We start from the raw sequence: 13,821 nt of genomic DNA on the forward strand, positions 1-13,821 counted from the left end.
TGAAGGCAGGTTGGAAGGGCTCCTTCTACTCCAGCTCCTGTCATTTTCAGTTTAAGGAACCGTGACAAAGATAGGCAGAAAGAAAACCATGTTCTAGACTCCCAAAGAGTTCTGGCCCTTGGACTCCCCTGAAAGGGGAGGTTGGGGTGCTGGCCTGGTGGATAGGACTCAGGGCCACCTCTAGAACCTGACATCTGGCTCTCCACAGGACTCACCATGGAACATTCTGGAATCCAAGGTCTTGGCTAATCCACTGAGGCCCTGCCAGAAGTTCTACCTGCTCCCCAGGGTACTTCAAGCTTTAGAAATTAAATGTCTTTTAGGGCCTTTGAGATCCTCAAGATGAAAGGCTCTGGAGACATGTAAAATATGATACTAATTATTTCCACTGTTCATGACGAGTCCAAAATCACTCAGTTCCCACAGAGGCTGTTAGGGCTGTTGCTTTTTAAAATATTCATTTTATGAGGCAAATCTCAACTCACAGACTTCAAGCAACAACAAGGGAGAAATGCAGAGATGTATCATCATCACTGCGGTTTTGGGCTAGAGTGTTCGTGTGTGAGGTTAATGGTTCTGCCATCCCCACTCTCTTCCCATCAGCCATTAATTTAGAGCCAGTGCCCTGTTCTGAATTGTCATTGATTAATTATGTCCGGTCTCATATACTTAGGAATAGATCTTGATTACGTTTCTTAACTCCCTTCACCTTTAAGATAGTGGTTTTTTACTTATCTTTCAAATATGTTTTAAAACATTGTTATTTATCAGGCGAGGGAATACATCTAGCACATCCAGCCGACTAATGCTTCTCTATGAGTGACCTGTAATTCTAGCCCCTAAGTTATTGGTATTGAGCCCAGATTTCCCAGGGAGATGATGTCCAGTATTTGGAACTGCATTTGGTTTTGGGTTTTTTTAAATATTAAATTAATCTTAAATATTAATTTCAACAAGGTAAAAAACAAAAGAATTTTTCAAAATTCTAAAATTATTATTGTCTCTGTGGGAAGGTGGGGGAGGGTGGGTGTGGGGTGGGCATTGGGACCTCTCCCTGCAGAGTAGAAAACCTTAATGTTGGACTCCGTGTGGGCTAGCGTGATCATCAGGATAGGAAAGTGATAAGAAAGTGACATTGACACGGCAGTCTAGCTGCAGAGGCCCCACAGAGCACAGAATGTAGAAAGCAAACAAAGAGAGTGGTAGCGGAGACATGGAGCTAGATGTGCAATATTCTTTCAGGTCTCACACTCTGGGCTCTGTGAAACACCCAGAAAGGCAATCATATATATTTTAAGAAGGATGACATTTATCTTGACATTGCCCTTTCAAGTTGTGGCTTCCCTGGTGGCAGAAGGGGACCGTAGAGTCCCTAATGTGACATTCTAACAGGGTGAGATGCAGACTAACCCAGAGGGTGAAATCCCAGGGTCTCTTCCTCCTCACCAGACTCAAGTTGCTTTAAAGAGTACTCAACACAATCACGATATTTTGGACGCTCTTCTGCCTGTGGTGGGGTGGATCCTGAGCAGGTCTCACTTTTTCAAAAACACAGTTTGGAATACCTCACGTCTGCAGTGCCATCTGCCTGCTCCACCCAGAGTTCTTGTGGTTCTTGTTAAGCAAGAATATGAACTGTCCTTTGTGTCTCCTCTATCCTTCTCTCCATAGCTGTGGAGGCCTTTCTGGGACGTGTGAGTCAACTGTAGTCTGTCCCTTGGGCAGTCAAACTCTGAGTTCGTGGAACAAGGCCCTCAGCTTTGATGGGACCCTTGCTGCTTGGTTTCCTTGTGCTCCTTTGCCTGACTGAACTCTCTCTAACCTCCCTCTCCTCCGTGAACAGCACCCGCTTTAGACTGCGTCAAGTATCCTCTCTGGGTCTTGACTCTCCCAGAATCCACAATCCCAGAGGCTTGGGGCAGCTGACAAGAGGTGGCTCTCCATTCGTCCATGAGCCCAAAGATCCCTCCAAACCAGGAGGCAGTTTATCATCCAAAGTCATGGGACTTGCTTCTTTTCATGTCAAGTCCTTCCGCTTCCAAAGATGGACTGAGTCTCAATCTAGTTCAGGTGGGTTCTCCACACCTTCTTCCTGTGGCTTATCTGCCTAATGCTAGGTGAACACCACACAGTTATAAATACTCAGGTCAATATATATATGCAGGTATAGATATATATATTCTGGTCACTGTTTTACACTTTAACAAAGAAAACCACTAGCCTGCTTGTCCTATTTTTTTTTTTGTGCCACCCCGACTCCCATCTGCCTGTGGTGTAGCTGGCAGGAAATGTGAGCCACTGAGTCCCATGTGGGGCCCAGCTTACGTGGCCCCATCACACTGGCCAACAGTCAGTTTCAAAGCACCCTGCTCATGGAGGCTCTTGAGGGCCTTAAACTCCAAGGGCATGGTATGAGGGCTTGCCTGGGAGGTGTAGCCATACTTGAGGCTGTCATAATAGTGGTACTTGACTGGGTTCTGGTTCTGATCCAGTGGAAAGGGCCAGAAGCCGTAGAGGTAGATTTGGTTGCAGAAACGTGTGGCCAGGGTATACATCAAGAGGCCAGTGGTGGGTCTTTTGATGTGAACTTTGTTGGTCAGCCAGTATCTAAAAAAAAAAAAAAAAAAAAGTGAAGAAGAAACATGAGTGTGTGAATCATCTTTTCCAAGAAGAGGAAAATTTTATCTTGCCCACAGCCTGCCTCTTGCTACTCCAGAAACCATAGGGTCCAGTCAAATTACTGATCCCTGGTTGCTTCCTTAGTGGACTGACAAGCACCATTGATTAAGCAACGGAATTGCTTCTGAGCCTGAGTGCTATTGCAAGCGTGAGTTCTTGGAATTCTCAAAACAAGCCTGCCTGGGGGTACAAATGCAGAGACGGGGCTCGGAGATGACAAGTGTCTTGCCTGAGGTCACCAGATAGAAGGGCAGCGCCCTGACTTGAACTCAGGCCTGTGGACAGGTCAAGCAGGGGTCAGCAGATGTTTTCTGTAAAGGGCTAGATGGTAAATATTTTTGGATTTGCGACCACACGGCTGCAACCGCAGCAACTCCACAACTGTGTGTTGTAGAATAAAAGACAACACACATGGGTGTGGCCAGGCTTGGCCCTCAGCAGCAGTTTGCTGACCTCTGATGAATCCCAGGCTCTGTCATGGTGCCCACTGCCCTTCCGGGGTCCCACTGGACTTCCCTTTGGGGATCACTATTCCTGACTCCACCCTCGCCTCTTTCCGTTCCTGCCACAGGCCCCCTGCCTTGTGTTGCGGTTGCCTATTTCTAATCAGAGGTGACACTCCTGGAGAGCTGAGGGGGCACTATACAGTGGTTTACCTTGCGAGGCTGGGTTCTGTCCACTCTTTCTTCTAAAGTCCTATCACTACATTTTGGCGTATCCACCTCTGAAACAGAGTCCCAGCCTCCTGCCTCAGGGCACCAGTTAAAGGGTAATGGGAGGGAGCCCGAGGAAGCAGAGGGAGCAGGCTGTGCCTTAGCCAAGAATGCAGTGAGGAAGAGACTGTCTCTAATTCACAGTCCAGGAAACAGAGGCTCGGAGGAGGTAAGGGACTCAGAAGACCCGAGTTTTAGTGACAATTCTGTTATCAACTATCTGTGTGCCTTTGAGCAAGACACTTCTTCCTACAGAACCTAATTTTTCCACATTTATGCAGTGAGGTAGTTCAGTCTATCACCAAGATATCCTCCAAGTTCCAACATTCCAAGATAAGCTAGAAGTTTCTCCAGAAGTGGGAAAACATCTGTTCTATTTGTCATCATCTTGCTTTCCATCACAGTTCTTCTCTTTCTGGGACTTAGAACTCATTATGATGTGGGGTCTAACCTCTTTATTTCGAGTAAAAGCTTCCACTTACCCTAGGCTGAATCCCTTCAAAAGCAATGCTCATGCCTTGGTGGAAAGACGTAATTCCTTACCACAAATCCCTACAGCAGACACAGTCTACGTCTTTCTGTCCTCAGCCTCTGTGTTTCCCCATCTTACATGCTCCAATCTGCTACTGTAGAAACATCCACTCTGTAGCCAAAGTGAAGGCCAGTGCAGTTTCTGTTGACACCTCAGCACGGAGATGTATGTGACTATAGTCAAACACACCAATTAAATTCACACCAGAAGTAAAAGTATGCCAGACAAAACATTTACATATTGCTGAAAGATGAAACGGTCCTGTATTATTCACAGTGCTTTTAGCTAAAAGGTTGGGGTAGGGAGGAGCAGGTTTTCTAAAAGCCCAGAGACTCCTTTTCTTTTGTAAAATGATTCCTTTTGCAGCCCAGAAAAGGGAACCCAAAATTCATTCCAGAGAGTCAGCCTTAAATCTTTCTTTTGGAGGAAGTGTTAGCCTTTGAATCAGACAAGGTTATAGATTCCTAAAAACCCATATAATTTCAGTAAATCATAAAATATTTGATAAAATAAAACACATTTCAAGAATCCCTATTCGTACTCCTCCTCAACCCGACTGTCAGTCCGAGATGACTTCAATTTCCCCTTTGACATTGCCGTTGGAGGCCGTGGTCCCAGATGGCCAGAGTTCAAGTGAACAAGATTCTCCTGGGCACAGCAGGAACCTCCTGGGTGGGCCCCAGACAACCATGGTTGCTTCATATGCCTGTCACTTGAAGACCCCTCTTCCTTCGACTCCTTCCGATTTTATCCTTTCTGGGCCAAGAATATTCCCATCAGTGAAATTTTCCAGCCAGAAATCAGAGGAGGGACAAGGGCAGAGAACAGAACAATGGCTCTGGTGACTGCAAACACACTGCAATTGAAAAATAACAGAAGCAAGCCTTTGTGAGCACACTAGAGATCTTCATTCCTTCTTTCCTACACCATCAAAAATTCTCTATGGTGACAGCCCATCACCCATCTGCCCTCCACCTAGGAGCCCTATAGGCGTTCCTGTGATACCTCACCCTGCTCCTGATATAATCCAAGTTCCAAAGTGCAGAACATGAACTCTGCAAGGCCTGGCCTGATCACCCCCTAGCTTCAGCTTCTACCTACACTGTGCCCTTTCCAGAACACATAACCCGCAGCTCCCAGGGCACCACACTGTTTCATATCACCTCCTCCTATCAAATCAAGCCTCCTTTGCGCTTTTGCCCTATCTCTAGGCTCTACCAAGCGTGACCCTCCAGGCACCCGTGGTCACCTGTGTATCAGTCTCTTCCCTGGACTATGGTGTCAGAGGACATGTGTGCTTTTCCCACTGAGTTGCAGGCATAGAGGGTCATTTTAAAGTGGGAAGGGGTACTGGTCTCCAAGAAAATGTTCTAGGAATTTGAGGGGCAGCCCATAGGTACATCCCAACTGAAGCCCCAGCTGGGTCTAGGCCAGACTTCCTGTTGCTCTGTCAATGCCTCTAAATGGCCCCGAGGTCCTTTCTCCTTGGCCACAGGGAGGCCCAGAGCTAGAAGGAACTCAGAAGCAGGGTATCTCCCTTCTGTATCTGCTCCTGTCCCTGGGATGGGGGAGGGCTTGTAGTGACATTCTTTTTCTGCCACCACTGCCCTGTCCCTCTAAGGGAGAATACTCTTGGGCCTTCCAGTCTCAGAGAAGGGATGAGTCAGGCTGAGTTCACACAGGATCACAAACCCTGGGGTGGGCTGATTGGTTCCAGCTTGATACCAGGGAACTCTTCTGGGACCCTGACCCTGGGGAGCCACCATACAGATGGAGAACTGGTGCCACTCTGAAGAATTCCCAGGATGCTAAAAGTACTAACCATTGCTACCTGGGTGTTTTCTTTTCTTTTCCTTTCTTACTCTTTTTTTTTTTTAGTTGGAGTCTCACTCAGTCGCCCAGACCGGAGTGCAGCGGCTGCTCCTGGCCACCGCAGCCTCGACCCGCTGGGCTCCGGTGATCCTTCCGCCTCAGCCTTCCAGTAGCTGGAACTACAGGCGTGTGATACCACGCCCGGCTAATTTTTTGATTTATTGTAGAGATGAAGTCTCACCTGCCCAGGCGGGTCTTGAACCCGCGGGCTCAGGGAATCCACTCGCCTCAGCCTCCCAAAGTGCTGGGATTACAGGCTGAGCCACCGAGCCCGGCTCTTTTTTTTTTAAGAGGCAGGATCTTGCTCTGTTACCCAGACTGGAATGCAGTGGTATGATCATAGCTCACTGTAGCCTTGAACTTCTGGGCTGGAGCAATCCTCCTGCTTCAGTCTCCTAAATAGCTGGGACTACAGATGGGTACCACCATACAAAATACAACATTTTTGTATTTTTTGTGGCGATAGAATCTCACTGTAGTGTCCAAGCTTGTGTCAAACTCCTGGGTTCAAGTGATCCTCTTGCCTTGGCTTCTCAAAGTTCTGGGATTATAGGCATAAGCTACCATATCCAGCCTTGGGTGTTTTCAAGTGGCTGTATTGTCATCAGGGTTATTAGATAACTGGCCCATGTCTGAGCTCTGCTCTGGGCATTAGGTGAGGTCTACATGTCTAGTTTGAAAGGCCCATCTCACGCCCCTTTCTCTCTCTCCAAACCTTCCCAACCATGCTACTCAGGCCAGGCCTGAGGATTTAGCAAGGCTGCCAGATGGTGAGGGGTAGCACTGTGGCTTCCCTTCAGCCTTCTGGTTCCAAGTCCATGTTCTTTCTCCTTCATAATGCAGCCCTGGGGCAGCCGGGAATGCAGCTGGTCTAACGCGATTGTCCTGGGCCTATTCTACGTGGCCATTGGCTTAGATATCAGCTAGTACATAGAAGACACAGTGCTGGCTGGGGGATGCTTGATACTGAGGTTGGGTTTGGTGGGGGATGGGGGAAGGCAGCGGACTGTAAAGAGGAGAAGAATCCCAGAAGAGCTGCAGCTGATGCTGAGATCCTTTTCAACATCGCTGCAAAGTGCTCACCCACCTGGGCTTAACCATGTTCTGTAAAGGGGAGCTCACCCCTCCTAAACAAGTACATTGCATTTCCAGCCCTAACACAGAGGTTCTTGACCCAGGCTGCATGCTGGAACCATCTGGAGCTGGAATGCCTAGATGTCACTACCGCGTGCAGCCTGGCCACTGGGATTTTCACAGCCTCCCCCAGTCACTCATGTGCAGCCATGACTGAGAACTCTTGTTCTGACTGCTGCGTGGTTCTGTCAAAAGAACCCAGGAATGAGATATACAAGGGGGGGACCCAACAAAACTGGAATTTACTTATCAAAAAATTGTGTAATTATTCTTACATGTTTAAACTTCTGTCAACTTCAAAGTTCTCTCCATTTGCTGCAATATACTTATTGAGACGCTTTTTTATCACGGCTCAAAACAGTTTTTGAACTCGTCCATTTTGATGTCTCTTTTGTTTCACCTCTTCCACAAAATGTTTCCCTTTGAGGACTTTTTTCATCCGGGGAAATAAAAAAAAGTTGCTTAGGGTGAAATTGGGTGAATAGGGAGGGTGGGCACAGGGGTTCATCAGTTTGGTCAAAAACAGTTGAACACTTAGTGCGGTGTGGGCAGGTGCATTGTCATGGAGGAAGAACCAGTCACCTGTTTGCCATGACTAAGGATGTTTCTTCCACAAATCGTGATGCAACCTTCTCAAAACTTCCAGATAGAAACATTGGTTGACTGTTTGATCTGGAGGAACAAATTCCAAGTGTGTTACAAGGGGCCCACTCTCCAAAAGATAATTCCATTTTTGGGTAGGTCCCTCTCGTATATAGAGAATAAGAGGGAAAAAAAGAGTGTCAGGAATAATTGTAGAGTTTTAAAGACAATTGGGCCTGGAGTATTCCTCTAGCTCTGCAGCCTGACAGGGGGAATAATAGCGTGAGCTGGAATGTGGGACATGTGTAAGGAAAACTGACACCTGGTCTTGGTGTTGCCAAGACAATAGGGAGTGGTGGGGACCAGAGCATTTCAATGAGCAGCTAGTTTTATTGTTGTCCAGTACGGTGGTCCCAGATTTTCTAATTTTGTTACGTATTAGAAATCTGGATTTTTATACAAATTCTCCAAATTTTAAAATGTTGGCAGCTAATTAAAAACATTTTAAAAACACCATGTGAAGCCTTATTGGGTGAATCAAACAGGCCACGTCTGTGTGGCTAATCCATGGGCCTCCTAGATTGAGCTTGTCTTCTTTCATTTTACAGAGGAAGATGTAGGAGTTCAAGGTGACTTGCTTGGGAGGAGACAAGCTTCTCATGCAGCTGGTTAGACAGAGCTTGGATAAAGTGCAGCCTCCTGAGACTCCTGGCTCTTGGGCATTTAGTGATTCTAGGAGGGTTAGGGCTGGAAGTGAGCTGGCTACAGCTGTGGGCTTGACATTACCCAAGGACACTCGAGCCACCAGGGGTGTCCCTGCATGTGACCATCTAACTGATACTCCCTGAGCGAATACAAGCCCTAACACTAGCCAAGTAAACAATGGTTTGTTTATTTTCTAATAGTAAGGCCTTAGTAGGGGAAGGCTTTCAGAAATGAATTTTTTTCCAGGCTGTCATTACTATGCCCAGAAAGAGGAAGATAAGAATTTAATCAGTGGTGAGATGTCCAGGTAGTTCATAGGTGGTTTTGAAGTTACACAGACATGCTGGGCCCTTCCTCTGGGTGCCATGTGTCTCTTTGATGAACCCTCCCCACCCCTTAAAAAAAAAAACAACTAAGCACACACACCGTATCCTCCTGGAAATATTCCCTTTGTTCTATCCTCTCCTCCTCAGCACAGACTGATCTACCACCTCCACCTGATTATCATGAACTTTGTTTCTATTTCTCTTACTGTGCATAGCAACCCAGGCTGATGATTCATCACTGTACTACTTCTTAGCGCCTCTTCTTATCAAGGTTCAGATCAAGACCCTTCACACTTTTGCCCTGTCTCCAGGCTGTACTGTGTCCCTCTGGGCACCCATGGTCACCCATGCACTGGTCTCTTCTCTGGGCTACAGTCTCATAGAATTGTGGTGTGCACATGTGCCTTTCCTGCTGAGCTGTGGACTCCTGGAGGATTGTCTGTCATGCTGTCTTTGTACTGAGGTACTTAAGAGCTAATGATCGCTGAAGAAGTGAATAGTCATTTTGGAATGGGAAGGGATGCTTTCCAGAAGAGGAACACAAAACTGTACTGTGGTTTCCCAAGAGCAAGGGCCACACTTCACATTCCTTTATGGGAGGATTAAAAGGATCTGACTTGGTGTGTGCTATACCCAAAGCACTCTGGCCGAGACAGTAGTACTCAACAAATACCCCATGCATTCGTCTATATCTCCCAGCATCCTTTGTCATCGAGATGGGGTCATGCAACCAGTTCTGGCCAATAGGCTGCGACAACAACAAAAAAAGTGTCCTTTCTTGGCGATACTCTTCAAAAGCAGGTTCTCCCACTTTCTTTTCCCCTATTTTGGAGAACTTCACAGCCTCCTGTTAAGATACTGTCAACCTAAGATGGAAGAATCCTAGATCCCTGAGTCACTGATTGGAAGAGAGTCCCTGCCAACTCACATCCCACTTTGCCAGAATGAGAAATAAACTTCTGTTGTGCTAAAGCTGTGGTGTCTCTGGGTGTGTTACTGTAGCATAGCCTAGAATTGATTATCCTGACTTTTATTGTGCTCAGCAAATGTTTGACTCAAATGGAATTGAAAAATGGAAAGACGAAGGAAAGAAGAAAGGGGGAAGCTAACAGTGCATGCAGTTTTGTAACTGTGGCCAGTTGGGACAGGAATAGAAACGCCCAGCCTTTCAGGTCTGGGGTTGGGCTTTTCACCTAGAATCGCTAGCTGGGAAAGGTGTTAACAACAAATGAAACTCCAGAATGAACTGAGAGCTCAGTAGCATGGAGGGACCAACTGATTTCCCATTCTGTCTCCATGGGTAAACAAGAACTCCTGAGCGATGTCTGACAGGGACATGGGAGTGCCATTTAATGAGCAGCTTGTAATAGAAACTGAGTTATATGGGAACAAATCACTCTTGATTTCCTTTCTATCTCCTCAGTTGCTGTGGCCAATTTAGAGACTGTGTGCATGGCCGACTTGTAGACTATTTCTTTCCTTAGGATAACAGCTGGGTGTTAAAACACAAACTAATTAATTTTGCCTTCCCAAATGAGGTTAGCTGGGTGCATCCGGGACGTTGTATTGACAATGCACCTTTAATATCCCAGTCTTGAGATTTTAATTAGAAGGCAGTGTAATCTCAAAGAAGGCAGTAATTATTTTTCAAATTGGCTCCCCCAATTGCCATGACGATTAAGCCCCGTATTTTATGAGCACGGACAGCAGTCAATGAGGATCACCAAAATCATCTCCAAAGTACATTTGCCCTTCTCCGGATTCCTGGGCAGGGTTCATGGCAAGAATAGTGGATGTCACTGTTGGAAAAAAGGACCGAGAGGGCTTTCTCCAAGGAGCTAAAAACACTGTGGGACAGAGCTCATAATGTCTGCAAGGAGCAGGAATGCCTTACTGGTGGTTGCCAAGAAACACTACTGCGTATCAGCAGCAAAGCTGGGGATAGAACTCGTAGGCTCCTGGTCTCTTGTCCTCCGCAGTGGCAGCCACTACCCTGATCTAGGGCCCCAAAGCCCATCACTATTCTTTCCTAGGAAGCACAATTTAGGGCTTTCGTGTGCTGCAGGATATCTCCGGATGAGGCTGCTCAACTCTGGAATTGGAAAGCCGGGGTGATTATCTCAGAATCTGGGGCTGTTGTGAAGAGTGGGCCATGCCATGGGGATACCAGAGGCCAATTCTTGATTCCCAGGCCTCCACGGCTCCCAAGCCAGTACTCTAGCTCATGGAAGCCAGGCTAGCCACAGATATGACCCAGCCAGCAAAAACTCTTCAATGACTCCTGGAGTTCAGAGGATTAAATCCAATGGCTTTGGCGGGGTTTGTGACTCCCTTGAGATCTGAGTCTGCAAATCTCTCCCAGTACTCAGTATACACAGTCACACTGCAAACCAAGGAGTGTCTTGGTTTCTTCCAGGACACTTCCCATGTGCTCCCAGTCTGCAGTCCTTTCTCATGGTCTTAGCTCCAGTGCCGCTTCCTGCATGAAGCCTCCTGGACCTCCCTGAATGGTTTTGCGTTCTGTTTGTTGTTCTTCCCCATCACTGCACCTATCGAGCTACACTTGTTTTCTTTTCCTTCCCCACAATTCAAAGTTCTGTGAGCAAGTGGACTGATTTCTTGTTTCTGGATAACTCCAGATCCTAGCATAGAACATGCATAATGTGGATACTTCACACATCTTTCATAAAGCAGTGAATGAAAGCCAGAAAACAGGGCATAGTGGCTCTCTTTTGGGACATTGTCAGGAAAGGTGAGAGCCCAGCTTCATTCTAAGCTCTTCTAGGCAGTCACCAGGTCTGTACATGAGAAAGGAAGGCTGGCACCACCCTGGACAGAAAGTTGCCAGAAGAAAGAAGGAAAAGCATGCTACTGGTCATTTGAGGGGTTCCCCCTGCTACAAGTGGGCCCCTCAGGAGTGGAGAGACTGCTCTTTGTGCCCAGGCTTCACCTCTGTCCCCAAAGGCCCGTCAGGGGCCCAGCCAGACCTTTTCTTGGGGGCTTAGGCCTGCTGGCGGGATTCTGGAGTTTAAACTGATGCCATGCCAAGCAAACAAACAGACAAAATTATATCCAATCTCATTCATAACCAAAGAATCCCATTTCAAGCAACAATCAGATACCATTTTTCACTGGATTGGCAAATATAACAAATGTTGATAATACATCTGTTGGTGAGGTTATGAGAAAAGAAGTACTTTAGATAAGTGTAGGTGAGGGTATAAATTGGTACCTACCTCTAGGGAAGGCAATTGGCAGAGTCTATGAAAATTAACAATGCAAATTAGTAAAGATACTTCTAAAAAGCAAGCCTATAGATGTGCCTATGTTTGCTGATATCGGCTCATAGGTGATCGATGTAACATTGATTATACTGGTAAAAGATTGGAAACACTCTCAATGCCCACCAATGGCTTCTGTATACATAAATTATGGTCTAGACACACAGTGAACTGCCAGGCAGCTGCGAGGGAGAATGAGGTGGTGTGTGTTGATATGGAATAATTTCCAGATTTTAGCAAGGTGCAGTGCTCAACATGTTCAATTATGTGAAAGAAGGGATATTTCCATAAAAAAAAAATGCACACACAGAAAACCAGGTTAACAGGTTGCCTCTGTGGAAGAGAACCAGGGTGTGGGGTGGAGCTTGTTTTTCATTTTAAATCCTTTTATCCAATTTGGATTTTTCTTTTTACTATGTGCATTGCTATTTTAAAACAAAGAGAATCCAGTGAAGATAAACAAGTGCCAATGGCCATCTGTGCCTTAATACCACAGTACTCCCTCTTTTCCTTCTCCATGGAACACACTTCCAGATAGGCGAGTCTAGTTTATCTCTCTTCCCGTCCACTGGAGGAGAGTGGGACCAGTGAGGGGAAGGGACCAGCTCCCTAGAGATGTGCTTTCTGGTTTGAGACCCCCTCCAACCTGTGCTGGCTGCTCCCTTTATTTTTGCACCTTGCCTACTCTTCCCCCTTGTCCCTCATGTCTCTACTCCCTGTCCATCCATCAGGGCTTGCTTTGCTGATCTGTTCCCTCTGGCCCCAGGAAGAGCAACTACATCAGCGCCATCTTAAGGCCCAAGCTCAGCACTCCTGGTGCCTAATTAAGCACCAATTCACAGGACTTGTGTGCACTGGGCCAGTGAGCTCGGTAGCTGAAGAGGCCAGCAGGCTGCTTTCTTGCCCGAGGGGCCACCCTCTCTGTGGGTCACAGCCTCCCCCGCTGTTGTAATTAAATTACAGCCATTCACCACCCGCTGCCTGCAGTCATTCTCAATTGCTTTGGTGTCCTTCCTCTCTGCTGCTCACCTTCCTAGCCAACGGCCAACCAGGCGCAGTGCCACTCCTGGGACAGAGCTCAGGCTGGGGCACCAGAGGCCAGGCCCTGCCAGCGGCTGGTGACACTGGAAGGGCAGGCCTCCTACTTGGGTTTCTGCAACATGTTCTCCTCTCCCTGTTAGCTGCCTCAGATGGGCAGGAATCCTGTAAGTTCACTGTAGGTCAGAGACTCTTCTGGCACAGATGTGTTGAATCAAAGAATCTCAGACTGGCAGGGGAGACCATCTAACCCATGGGCTGTTATGAGTTGAATTACGTTGCCTGCCCCACCCCCCACAAATTCATATATTGAAGTGCTAACCCCCAGTACTTTGGAATGTGACCTTATTTGGAGACAGGGTTTTCACAGAGGTAATCAAATTAAAACCAGATCATTAGGGTGGATCTTAATCCAATGACTGATGTCCTTATAAGTGGGAAATTTGGAGACAGGCATATAGGCAGAATGCCATGTGAACAAGAAGTCAGCCATCTATGAGCCAAGGAGAGAGGCCTGGTATAGAGCCTGCCCTTACAGCTGTAAGAAGGAACCAACCATGCTGACCATTAATTTTGGATTTTCAACCTCCAAAACTGAGATTCAGTCTCCAAAACTGAGACAATACATTTTTGTTGTTTAAGACACTCAGTCTGTGGGATGTTGTTATGGCAACCCTAATTAGCAAACTAATACTCCAGCTCTGTGTGACACTGACTTCCCTCTCCATGGCCCCAGTAAGGGGGCTTCGCTGCTACGTAAACATCTCCTAAGAGGTAGCCAAACTCATTTCAGATGATCTTATTTGTTGAAACGTTCTTCCCAGTGTCCAGATGGACTCTGGCTTCCTCCCTCAACCCAGGTTCTATACTTGAAGACTCACACACCAGATCTATGAGCCCCACAAAGGCAAGAACTTTATTTTATTGATTTTTTTTATTCCCCTAGCACAGGCCTGGAA

At 46.8% G+C, this 13,821-nt stretch overlaps 1 protein-coding gene across 1 annotated transcript in view; it reads right to left on the reverse strand.

The window, feature by feature from the left end:
- Nucleotides 1-1,673: 1,673 nt before the first annotated feature.
- ST8SIA2 (ST8 alpha-N-acetyl-neuraminide alpha-2,8-sialyltransferase 2) overlaps nucleotides 1,674-13,821 on the reverse strand; it is a 46,004-nt gene continuing 33,856 nt past the window's right edge. Inside the window, exon 7 of the mRNA XM_021710434.1 lies at nucleotides 1,674-2,607. Within this exon, the coding sequence (XP_021566109.1) occupies nucleotides 2,322-2,607 (286 nt within the window). The 3' untranslated portion in view covers nucleotides 1,674-2,321. The remainder of the gene's footprint in view (nucleotides 2,608-13,821) is intronic.

This window comes from Carlito syrichta, unplaced genomic scaffold (assembly GCF_000164805.1).
Source record: "Carlito syrichta isolate Samal-C Ts95f unplaced genomic scaffold, Tarsius_syrichta-2.0.1 Scaffold288951, whole genome shotgun sequence".
NCBI lineage: Eukaryota > Metazoa > Chordata > Mammalia > Primates > Tarsiidae > Carlito > Carlito syrichta.